This window comes from Scomber scombrus, chromosome 24, assembly GCF_963691925.1.
Source record: "Scomber scombrus chromosome 24, fScoSco1.1, whole genome shotgun sequence".
Taxonomy (NCBI): domain Eukaryota; kingdom Metazoa; phylum Chordata; class Actinopteri; order Scombriformes; family Scombridae; genus Scomber; species Scomber scombrus.
The window spans coordinates 4,549,619-4,562,824 of record NC_084993.1 but is presented as its reverse complement, the minus strand read 5'-3'; the positions used below and the strand labels follow the sequence as shown (position 1 = coordinate 4,562,824).

The window sequence follows — 13,206 nt, the reverse complement described above, 5'->3', positions numbered from 1 at the left end:
ATGGTGACTAAAGAAATGACAAATGGATTATTTCAGCTCTAATATATAGTTGCTTGTATTTCCTTTGGTATTGTTTTGTTTTATCCTTTTCCCCCCTCTTCTGTTAATTAGTTTTCTAAATTTATATAGTTGTATGTGTGGAAAAATAATAGGCAAAGAAAATAAATTAGCTTGATAAAGAACTTTTCTTTTCAAAAACAGCAAACAAAACCCAAACATGAGCTATTTTTTATATTTATTTCAGCATCAGATATCAACAAGTTAGAAGATATATCAACATTAAAACCTTCACAGATGTTCCCTTCTCACGTGTCTGAGAACTCGTCGATAAAAAGTATTGCAACTTCAATTAAAAGGCTAATTTGTATTGTGTGTTGATAGACCGATAAAAAGTACATATTCAATGCTAAATTAGAGAGAAAAAAACTAAACAGGAAATAAACGTATGAGAAGTCAGATTGCCATCATCAGTGTGGTTCATGTCACAGTAAGTCGCTTTTTTACTTTGAGATATGTCATGTGTGATAATGTCGGACGCAGGTCTATTGAAATTATAGAAACAATGAGGTGACTTTGGTGTTGGATGTTTGGTTTTTTTTACAGCCAGAAAAGAAGAGCTGTGTCTCCCCCATGTGGTAAAGCTAGATCATTGCAGATAAACACACACAATGGCAGTTTTAGATTAAACACAGAAGAGTATGAGTGAATTTAGTGGAGTAATTGTCCATAATTATCTTGAAATAGTGAAACAGGTCTTCCTAAATTCACTCCAGCTGCTTCAGATTCGATATTGCTTCTAATATCAGTCTGATTTTCTGTGTATGGTTTTTAAATGCTTTCATAAAATCATAAATGACAACGCCAAGATGTTTAAATCATAAGCAGGGAAAACAAATTGCATAGAATTACAAGAATGTTAATTAATATATCACATAGAATAATTGCTCCGGATTAAATTTGACAATTCCCTCAGTTTTATTCATGCAGCTATAATGATCTAATTTCCATTTGCAATCATTCAAATTCATTTTTGATCCTCTTTCTTGCTTTATTATGCAATATTTTGCATTTCTGCTCAGTTTTCTAGACCTTTAAAGATCAGAAACTTCACTATCATTGCCATCCATCCATCCTTGAATCGGCTGCAGTGTTTTTATTGATCTTCATTGACAGATCAGACTGGTCTTTCCCATCACAGGGAGATCAGTAGTCAGTGATTGGCAGTGGTATCGTTTTTTCTTCTGCTGGATGATGAAGTTTTGTTTGAGTATTTTCGAGCTTTGTGAAAGAAAATGTGAGGTTAACTCATTCTGTATCTGTAAATGATGTAGATTTAAGTCTGTAAAAGTAGCCACAACATGAATATTGTAGTCTAAATATTTAATGTGAAGCTTTCTGTTTTCTTTTCCCTTAATTTTTATCTCTCTAGTACAGTTAATTGATTTTAAACATGTGGTTTTGATGACTTTTAACACTCTTAGATATAACTACTGGTGTGACTGATGATGATAATATCAGTGCATGACCAGGAGTGAGGCAGTGTCATTCATGTACACTTTCATAATGATAATAATAATAATAAAAAAACAGTGCTGTAGCTTCTGCTAACAGGAAAAACATTGTTGTTTCAAGCGTGTGCTATGCATAATATGACATAAGCAACTAATATAGTACATGAAAACTGTTATTATACTAAAGAGGTTGGAATCTGAAGGTTTTTGTTTTTTAGAGGAAGTTGCTATTGTATATAACTGTAACACTGAATCACTGCATCTAACAACCAAAAAAAAACCCAACCCAAAATCTCTAAAGTGTCTGAAACAGTAACCGTGTGACATTGAGGTTAAATCAGTCCAAATCAAACAGCTTTTTGTGTGTTTCTGAATACAGTATCTTGATTTTAACCGGTCCGATCATGGCCTTCCCAAAACACTGCAGTCATAACTATCCAAACAAAAAAAAACGAGCCCCGCTTTCCCCTCCGCAGTCCAATCAGGTTTCCACTTTGCCGAAGGTCCCATCGGGCGGCCGGTAGTGTTTGGGGAAGGCCTTGAGTTGCAGAGAGTTAAACGCGTACTTTCGGCATCCGACGTTCTTCACGGTGTTTTCCCGTCTGCAGCCCTCGCTGAGGAGACAGGACAGAGAGGAGGAACAAGAGGAGGAGACAGAATGAGAGTGAAAAAAAAAAAGTAGAAGTGATGGTGTGAATGATGTTGAAAAGATGTTTTTAATGCATAATAAGGTAAAATGATCAAATCCACTCTTTGGTTAATCAGTTTCTTACAGTCACCCCTAAGGAAAATTACTGAATTATAATATCTGGTGTCTTTAGTCTTCAGGATGTGTCTTTGAGGATGTGTGATTGACATTGTTCACCATTTCTGGACAAAAGATAATCAATTACTGGAGAAAGTAATGAATCGGTAATGAATATTATCGTTAGTTGCAGCCCTAATTTTATTCATTAGACAGATGCATGGTTTTTTTGTACACATATATTTGAAGCAAAACTAGGTTCATGTGTGTTTTTGAAATGTTGACAACCCCTACGATCAATGACAGCTGCCCCTCCTGTTACTAGAGTCACAAAACATGCCTGATATATCAAAGTTCATTTAACAAAACAATACATGGATAAAACTGCCCTACATACACATTAATAATCATATTTTGTTTATTTAGAGAAGATGGATCAAAACTGTAAAAAGGAGTGCTGCAGTTCCTACTATTGGCCAGTAGGTGTCAGTAAAGACTTCATACAGGTTGAACTGAACGAGGAACACAACATCAGGAAAACAGCTGCTCATGCAAACATGAAAAACTGTTCACACACAGTGAAAACAGAGACACAGAGAAGGACAGATGAAAGACATGGAGTGACAAACAGACATATAAATGGACAGATCTCTAACTTCTGCTGCCAGTTTTATTTGATGCACAGTTCAATCCAGATATTAGAAGCACGTGTTGTTGAAGTATAACCTGTGAGAGCCTGACAGAGGAAATGCAGTTAAAGCTTCAGTTAAGGAAAATTGTGTCTGAAAAGGATCCAATGCATGACAACAAACAACTTTAAAGAGCATAAAATACCAGCACAGTAGTCTGGATCCTGCAGGTGGAAGCAGAAAACATTTATTACAGCAGGAGTGCAGCTTTTAGGACACACTGACTGGAGGTGTTCTTGGGTTTGTGGTACATTTAATGCAACATTGAGCACACACGGGACACAGCGAGGATAAAAAGCTTTGGGACGTTATCTGCTGCTGAGTCTCGGAGGAAAATGTATAAAAAGAAAACGCATAAACAGATAATTCAACTTCATAGATAAGAGTGTCACCAGCTGGGTGCTGACCTGGGATCTGTCAGAGAAGTTTCACCTTTAACAACTAGAAAACACAAGCTATTGTCAAATGAGGTCTGTACAATTTCAGAGTCAAAGCATCTTTTCCTGGAGCCACTTTCTGTACAAACACTGACAGATTTCTCAACTTAAGCATGAAAATATGAATAAAAATTATAAAAATATCAGCAATTAAGGGAAACTTCTCTGCAGAACCCACAGCCATACAATAGTTTATGCAATAACTTTCTTTTAACATAATAACACTTTGCAGCAAGTAATCACCATCCATTTAATATGGTACATTATTAAATTAATATGTTAAATGTTACATATAACCTGTTTAAATAACACTTTAAAGTTCTAACAGGAGGGTTCCTACAAATTGCAAATTGTTATTATGCAAAAAGTTTTTTATAATAAATCATAAAATTAACAGTTAATACCTGTGATAAACGTATAAATATGCATATTAAAGCGAGATCACACAGACATATTCAGCTGTGATATAAAGTGACAACAGCATGACCGTTCTGGCACAAGCATTAGATAGATTATTTATATATGTATATATATATATTTACTCTGCTTTGGAATAACTTAAGACAATATATAGCAAACTTTAGCAATTAGGCTTACAAGCATTTAAATACAATTTATATACAGCAATACAAATATATTCTCTGATACATGTTGATTCTTAAGAATAAAAAACCCCAAAGAAATTAAAATAAGATTGAAATAAAAATGGGAAAAAGTATCATAAATGATGTAATAATTTTAATAAATATTTTAGGAAGCACTTTAGTGTAATTATACCTGTATTTAAGGGGGTTTAATGGTAATTATATCAGAAATCAAAAATGTTACTGGGACCTTTTTTTAAATCCAGTTTTCATATTTGACATAATTCCCTTTTCCTCACACATCCCTGCTGCTAAGTGATTATATATTTTTATGTATATTAAATATATTATTCTTTACTGCTTTTAAATAAAATCAACATATAGTGTAACTTCTGTCTGACAGAGGTAGATCTAAACAGGAGCGCAACAGAAACCAAATGCAAAATATTCTTCAAAGAAATGAAGTGAATAATATCTAACATTTTGGGAAATATACTTTTCCATCTTGCTGAGAGTTAGATGAGAGGATTGATACCACTCACATGAATGTTTGTTAAATATGCAGCTGAAGCTAGCTAGCTTAGCATAGCTTAGCACAAATGTTGAAAATGGGGAGAAACAGCTTGCAAAGATTAACAAAATCCATTTTCCTGCACCTCTAAAGCTCACAAATAAACCCAATAATTCAATTTTGTTTAATCCATATAAAAACCTTGATGTAAACATAGCACGTTGATGTTTGGAGGGTTACAGTATGTGCATTCTTGGCTAAGCTAACCAGCTGCAGACTCCAGCAACATCAGATCTTCTCATCTAACTTTTGGCAAGAATCCCCCCAAATGTTGAACTATTCTTTTAAATAGAAAGTGCAATACAGTCAGATGCATTTCTACTGTAACCATTATCCTTCAGAAAGTACGCCTCCTTTCAGCTTTTAGCACATAAAGTACAAAAATGTGTTTCTACTAATCAATAAATCCTGCTATAATCATAAAAGAATCAATGTATTTCTGAGTATTTATTAAACTGATCAGAGAGTAAGGAGTTCCCTTCTAGTTTAGAGTGCATAAAGTATGTGGGACCACACGGATCTTGAGTGTTTAGGGGTCATCAGAGTATGATATAATCCCCGAAGAGTCTATTTTAGTCTGATCCATTTCCTTACTGGGTCGATCTTAATGAGACGGCGCCTCGGAGCTCCTGGGAGGTGACTGATGTTTCCATTCAGCTACACAGGGCTTAACTATTGATTTTTACAATGCAGATTTCCCACGTGTAAAGCAACATGATGACTCTTGGTTTCTTTACACATTTTTCCATTTTTAAGTTAAGAAACAAACTACATTTCATCCTCAATATTTTAGTATTTTGAGAGCTCGCTTAGGCTGAAAATATCCGGATTTAAACTGTACTGAGCGGACTTGTATTGCTAACTTCCAAAACTATTCTGCAATACACAAACACAAGCACATATGAATTAACTGTGGGTATACATCTTCACAACATGACACATTCTTTTAAAGAAACTCAATGGAAAGTGCACGATTTGTAAGCAAAAACTCCTTAAAATCTCTTTTCTTCAATCAGATGAAGTTGGGACGACTTACGAAAAAGTCACTTGAAAATTCTTCAAACAAGAGAAACTCGATACGTCTTTAGTGTACTTTTACTCTTGTTTCTAGGATGTGGAAGTGGACTGATTCACACACACACACACACATCATACTGATCCTGGTTTAATCTCTTTGCAAAGACAGATCCTACAAAACTGGATTCACCTGACTGAAGCATTTGGCACAAGCATGAATACATTCCTCGTTCATTCATCCAACAGCTCAAAATTCAGATCCTTCACTCAACATAATATAACTCTCTGTAAAGCTAATATAAACTGCAATAGCTGCTATCTGTACCGGTTTGTCTTTGATTATCTAGTTACGACTATAAAATCTGAGTAAATGCTCTATAGGGTGCAGAACTTGTGGTGCTACACTGCATAATCAAACACATTTTCCCCTGAATATCCTACAATCATACATTCCTAAACGAGCCAATTACTGTAGAAACTGCATCTTTAAAAAAAAACGACATAAAGATTCAACTTTGTCAATTGGCGAGACAGAGCTGATCTTCACTGCATCGGCATGAAAGCTGAAGAGCAGATACAGGTTGAACCACTGTCGCTGTTCGGAGATTGACTCATCAGGTCTGGCACATAGGGACCAATTAATGTGTCCCCCCCCCTAAAAGAAAAAGAAGTGCCACTGCTGCCCTGCAAACGCTCAATCTCGGTGAGTGAAAAGTATAAAAAAGCAATGACTGCATTAAACATGTCACCGCTTTTACAAATGAACTCAAACCATAAATAACATCTCAGCCGGACTAGAATCCCTCAAAGACATCTGAAAAATTTTGCATTTTTTAGCCACAATGTAAAAATGCCTCCATATGGGACCGTCAAACTTGACAAGGACACCCTGAAAATAATTCCCAATTCAGTCTCCTCTTCTAACACAGAAGTGACAAAGAAAATGTATGCATTATGCTGCAGATGCCTCATTAAAATCTTCTTTAAACTATTAACTATTTGTGCTGCAACTTAAAAGAAGATACAAGTTTCTTATATTGTCAGGAAGTCAGTTGTGAATGTTAGCAGAGGACTCGATACCTTTCTGATCCTTTCATTGCTTATGCAATTGCTTATTTGGGGGTGCTGACTCTTCCTGTCTGCAGCAGTAGAGGTAATGTTGGGTATCGGTGCTCGATACCTTTAAAAAGTAACAGAAATAATCCAGTACCAAGTAGTATCAACACTCCCTTGTACAACCATTTATATGGTTTTATGAGCAACCAATCACCCATTTAATGCAACATGTGATTGGCCCACTACGGCAGCAGCTACAGCCCATACAGTCTATAGTGATAATACTTTACTGTACAGTTTTGCACATATTTAATAAATATTTCAACACTCTCAAAATGTATTTGTGTAAAAAAATCAATTAAATGGGGAGGAGTGACAGCATTTTAGGCAACTGACTGCTTCCATTCACATGATAGGAATTGAATGAAATACTCTATTGGTACCAGTATCACTGGAATGGTACTGGTATTGGTACTGGTATCATACTTAAAAAAAAAAAAAAGGAACCCCAGCTCTAAGCAGAGGAAAGGAAATACTTTAAATGTGTTTATGTCTTCAGCAAATTGGACCTTGTTTTTATCATCTTAGTCTGGCTGATATGTTTATATGAGCTCAGTTCATTTGTTTTCTTTGTCTCATCTATGTTTCAGATCCTGAATGTGTCCCCTATTTGGAGATATGGTTAATTAAATACTGTAGATTGATTCGGTATTTTTTAAAACTAACACTGTCTGTTAAAATGACCAAATAAAGTCTAATACTTGGATCATTTTAGTCATATATAAATATATTATGTTTCATGTAAACAGAGTCACTGAGAACCTGCTGGAAAGTGCACAAGCTGAAGAAGACAAACAATTGCCTCCTATCATCTAGAAAAGCAGGAAGATCTAAATAAAATGAGCAAATACTGCCTGAAAATATACATATAAACTAAAGAATGTCTGCTTACTTCTGGCACCAAATAAAAGCTTTTCATTCGTCCTCTTTAGCTTGTAGGGTAAGTGCAAAAAGCACACGGAAGACAAAGATAAATGAAACAAGCTAAACGTATTGCACAAATGAAACAAGCCAACCGTTTGTGCAAAACTTAAATTATACATGAATCTCTTTTATAACGGCTACTATTGACAATAACTCTTTCCAAAAAAGCACGATTTATACACTATCTGCTCATTTTTACACAAATTCACAAGTCAGGTGTAATCTCTGGCCTTCTGTTCACAAATATACAAACTATATACTATATTTCGTGGTCAGAATAAGGCAGAAAACTCACTGATAATCTCACTATCATGCTATGTCTGATACCGTTCAACTAATTCATCCTTATTCTATAAAGAGATCCTATCTAATAACTGTCTGCTGTAACCATTAAGACTCTTTTCAACATCTCCACTGGATATTAAGATTTTGATCTATGTTTAATCAACTGATTTATGTTGATAGCCGATGTGTGATACAACTGTTAGCTGGACCGCAAAAGCCGAAGACGTGAACTGACTCAGAGTTCATTCACATTTATACCTTTTTCCTCCCTGTTCTGGCCTTCTGTCCACACTAAACATGGCTCTTTCCACATAATAGTAAGGATGCTCTGTTCTGACGCAGCTTCAGTGCTGACACTAATCTCATTAAGTGGATCAGTTATAGACACGACATGACAGAAGAGCAGATTTAGCCATTTTCCTATCGTATTGGCGTTTGCAGTATAAATGGGGTGGAGTCGTGTTGTTTTTAGATTTATCAGGCTTAGCGTCGATGTCATGTAAAGGCAGAATAGAAACCTCAAAAAGTACAACATTTGCAGGCTTGCCAACTTGTTTCTCCAAGCTGGAAATAGGAAAAAGAAAACAGAAAGTGTCCCTAAAGAAAAGAAAATAAACCAACAAAAAAAAAGGGCATTGATGGGGCATCGGTTGTGTAAAGCCCTTACTCAGGGTTGGACAGTGTGTACATGCTGTACAGTAGCATTTCATACACACTCACAGGACAGTGGCACAGTTTCAAAACCCCCTCGGGAGTCAGTGTGGAGTATTCCCACCCCTCCCATATAAACGTTGGACGAGCTCTATGTTTTGCTTTCAGTCAGTCACTCCCAACGAGCTGCGGGTGGCCTGCTCAGCTGCAGCGGAGCTTGGCCAGGAAATAGGCCACGCTGAGGAAGATCCACACCACCAGGAGGTTGGGGCTGAGGGCCAGCAGGGGCAGCGAGTACAGGAGGCTGGGGTCCATCCGGAAGTCACGCACCGGCAGCAAGCCGCTCAGGTTCTTCTGGATTACTCCCTCCCTCGTCCCAATGCTGCCGAGTCGTGGGGGGGTGGGAGGAAGAGAGAGAGCAGGAGAGGGAGGAGGGGTGAAGCAGTAAAAAAAAGGTTGAAGGGAGGTGAAGGGAGAGATTAGAAAAAGCACAGAAGAGGAAGGGGTAATGGAGAGGTTGAGGGAGATGGGATAGAGAAATGATAGGAGAAATGGAAAGTTAGATTAAAAAGCAAAAGGAGAAGGAAAAAGTGGCAAGAGGAAATGAGAAAGTAAAAAAATGAAGGAACAAGGGAAGGAGAGGAAGGGAGGGAGATTCAAAGGGGAAGGAGCGGTGTGTGTCGCAACAATGCCAAAAATAAGGAGATGGCGTGTACCCATGCATGCACAGAGGTGAAACAGCAAATTAAGAGGTAATATCGGTGAAAAATCACAATGAAAATGAAGAAGCCACATCCATTATGATAGATGTGGGTTTCCAAGGTGTAACAGAAAAATAATAAAAACGTTCCAATGTAATAAAAACCAAATTGAGGTCACAAAAAAAAAAAGGAAATGAATAACAAAAGTCCAGCGAAAAAAAAAAAAAAATGAACCAATCGTACAAATGGAAATCGTGACAAAGTCAAACACACAGGAAACAGAGAAGGAAGGAAAAAGAGAAAGAGAAGAGAAGAAAAAAAGAGAAAAATTAAGAAAGACGTTTTGTTTTTTTTGTCAGAAAAGGAAAGAAGATAAGAAAATACAGCAATGGCTCTCCATGTTTATATATTCTACAGACATGGGGTGGAGACGGAGGGAGGAGAAAATGGCGGGAAAAATGTCTTGGTTTCTCATGAAAACCAACACTAGAGTGCACCAAAAAAACACCCTTTAATTTTAAAAAATGAATTGATTTTTTTAGATTAATTGCATCCTGAATCTTCCCTGTTAGATCTATTAAATATACGCGTGGAAAAGTTTATATTTTACAAGCTTACAGTAAAGCTAGCTCGCTGTTAGCAGAGTTTGTCTGTTGCGATAATAAATGCTAAAGTTTCTTACAATATTTAACATACAGTAAGTACCTAAAACAGAAAAGTTACAATCCTCAACATCAAAATGTATTTTAAGGGTGTATTTCTTAATTCAATTTCAACAACTCAGTATGGATGAGAGGGAGGGGTAGTGAAGGGGACATTTGGAGGAGGGGGGAGGTATCTCCAAGCGTCTTCTTAGCTTAGCATGCATCACAGCTCAAAGTCATTCCAAGGGGGCATAAATCAAACTCTAAAACAATTATCATAAGCTATTTTCATGCTCGTCGGCTGATGAGAAAGAGGGGCAGCAAAGTGGACAGATGGTAGGAGAGGAAAAAAGGGAAGGGGGTGAGGAAATAGTGAAGAAACACTGTATCTGTATCATGCGAGTATCCGTGGGAGATGACACTTTATTGAGCACAGGTACAGCGAAGACAGGTGTGATTACATCTTGTACATGGGCGTAACAACAAACTATTTACAACATGAAGTCACAGAAAACTCCACTTTGAACACTTCGACTGTATATAAAGATGGACGACGTGACAGCTCCCCAAAAGTGAAGCCAAAAAGTCTCAAACGCCCCCTGGTGGCTGGCTGCAGTATAGGCTTATAAGTCCCGCCCCCTCTATGTTAGTGGATGGTCAAATAAATATTCCCCAAGGATGCTTACTCTATTTTAGGGAGTTCTTGTCCTGCTGATTTTTGTATGTTATTTAACGATATAAAAAGGGGGAGTAATGTCACGATTGACTCTCAAACCTCTGGCTCCTAATGACGTCACACAAGCTAGATATTTTGGCTTCACTTTTCCACAGCGGCAGGAAGCGGAGATATGTCGTCCATATTTATATATAAACGGTCAATGTAGGAACACATAACTTTTGTTGTTGTTGACACAAACAGATACAAACACTCGAGCGTAGACTCAGACTCTGCAGCAGCACTCGCTCGTCTCTGAGAGATGAAAGGACTATTTTTTGTCCTCTAGAACAAAACTCGGGAACACTCGGTCGATCAATATCAATCATGATCTGTTCGGGAAGATAAATCCCCCAAAAACCTGCACCTGTCACTGTGTCTCCTTTCTTTTTATTATTATGTCGGTTGCTTCTATTATAGTGTGTCTACAAATTGTATTAGAAAACATTTTGGGACGTCACGCTTTCAGGAAATGTGTAGTTTTCAGTTGCAACATCGAGGACATTTGCATATTTGAAAATTTTGACAGATAAAACCGAGACTATCTGCATAAGCGATAAAGTACACTGTGCTTTCTTTTTTTTTGTAAATTGGATGAAAGAACCCTTTCAAGTGGCAACAAGCTTTGCAAGACTGATTATAAAGGGCAGCATTTTGACCTGACTGCACTGCAGAGGCAAACTAAATGTCTCTAACGCCTCTCAACATGCAGACATTATTTGGAAGTGAATGGAAGGAAGGAAAACGAGGAGGAGTGATGAGGGAGGATCTATCAAAAGCAAAAAGTGACAGCAGTGGTGGTGGTGGGCAAAGTGGTCCGGTATTACAAATAAAGGACTCTGCCAGCTGGTTAGCAACTCAGACTCTGAAACAGCGTAGGCTAACTTTGGACGTACAGAAAGAAAAAGACAATGAAGACACTCAGACGGACAAACAAGCACCTGATAGACATGAGAAAAGCGGGATCCTCTCACTTGAATATCAGTTGGATACTTTTACTCTCGAGATTTTTGTCACATTTATGATAAAAAAAGGTTTTCGCAGTAATAAATACACCAAAAACAAGAGCAAAAAGAAAAAGATTATTTCTAAATGATGTGACAAGAATCTGGTGAAGTAAGTAACCAACTGAATTTCAGAAATATTCAAGTATCCCACTTGAGATGAACCAGCAACTCCAGATCAGTTTCATATGTGGTTCACAGAGGGAGCAGGCAACTGTACGAGTTTTGAAATCACACTTGGGCAAAGAAGCACAAAATCCTACTGAATTTAATTTTCTATGTCCTGATCCAAGTTTATAGGTAAGAGTTTATATTGATTAGAAAAACAGTTTTCTAAAGTTGGAGGTGTGTTTTTGCCCAGGTAGGATTTTTTCTTTAGTCGCGTGTTTTTTCATTCGTGTACTCGTGCACTGTGAGGTCGTCCTACCTGCGCATACAGTCGAGGGCCTGCGTGAAGACCTGGGGAGCCATGCCGTGTTCGTGCTGCAGGATCAGGCACTGCTCCAGGGTCACCGACATGGCTGTGCGATCTTTGGCGCTTTTGCAGCTGGTGAAACGAACCCCGTTCAGCCGGCGACAGATCTGAGATCGGGAAAGGGAAATAAAGGTTATAGTTGTGTTAAACTGGGAACAAAAGAAATCAAGTCAATGAGATTCTTTAATCCAATAAAACAGATACTTTACCTCGGCAGCTTGCCACAGGATGTCCACGTTCTTGTTTTTCCTGGCGTGGACGTTCTGCCCCAAAAACCTCAGCAGCTCAGGAAGACAAGTCTGAGAACGAGACCTCGGGAGGCCTGAGGGGTTCGAGAGAGGAAGGGGTGAGGGGAGGAAATGTAGGTAAAGCATATTAAGATAAAAGGTGGAAGGAGTACAGAGTAGGGAAAATGTGTTGGTGCCAATTTATTGCCGTAAATATCATCATATGGATCTTAAAGATGTCTAACTTACATCTGAAGTTTAAAAAATGCAAAAACAATAGTAGTTTTTCTACTGTAGAAACTGCCTTGTTGTTATTGCTGAACTCAAGTACACTTTTTTACTCACAATCCTCAGGCAAGACTTCTTTGAACTGTTCAAAGTATGAATTTAGCCTTCCCAGACTCTCCAAGTTAATGATCTCCTGAAGCGATGTGTCTCCGAACCTGAAAAACACACATAAAAACTGTAACCCAGCCCGAATTCACCCGTCACACACACAAAAAAACTTCAAAGTAGATTTTCTTAGTGTCATTGCTCTGTTGCTGGCATTTTCAGAAATATACTGATTGACCCGAGGCTGTGCTAAAGCTGTGTAATTGTATCTCGCACTCGTCTTTTTCTCCTCCTACTCACTCACTTCTCAGCCAGAGTTTGTTGTTCGTTGATGCCGACGTTGAAGTGCACCGGCTGAACCCTCAGTAGCATGCCGCTCTGGATCTCCCGCGGCAACGCATCAAACATGGTTCCCGGCAGCGGGATGCGGACGTTGAAGCCGTCCCGGTTTCCCGTGATGATCGGCAGCATGTCGGGCGCGGAGCTGCCGGTGGCCTGGGTAACCTTTAAGATACGTAAATGTTTGGATGAGTGGACAGAAAATACATAAATAAATAAATAAATGAATAATCCTCAA

At 37.9% G+C, this 13,206-nt stretch overlaps 1 protein-coding gene across 3 annotated transcripts in view; it reads right to left on the bottom strand.

Annotated features, from left to right (window-relative positions):
• Positions 1–218: 218 nt before the first annotated feature.
• The window catches only part of LOC133976337 (inositol polyphosphate-4-phosphatase type I A-like), a 50,496-nt gene continuing 37,508 nt past the window's right edge, over positions 219–13,206 (bottom strand). For all 3 annotated transcript variants that reach the window (XM_062414528.1, XM_062414530.1, XM_062414529.1), the window contains 5 exons: positions 12,934–13,133; positions 12,642–12,739; positions 12,279–12,391; positions 12,022–12,176; positions 219–2,125 (listed from right to left, as the gene is read on the bottom strand). In XM_062414528.1, coding sequence (XP_062270512.1) covers positions 1,993–2,125; positions 12,022–12,176; positions 12,279–12,391; positions 12,642–12,739; positions 12,934–13,133 — 699 coding nt within the window. In that variant the 3' untranslated portion in view covers positions 219–1,992. The remainder of the gene's footprint in view (positions 2,126–12,021; positions 12,177–12,278; positions 12,392–12,641; positions 12,740–12,933; positions 13,134–13,206) is intronic.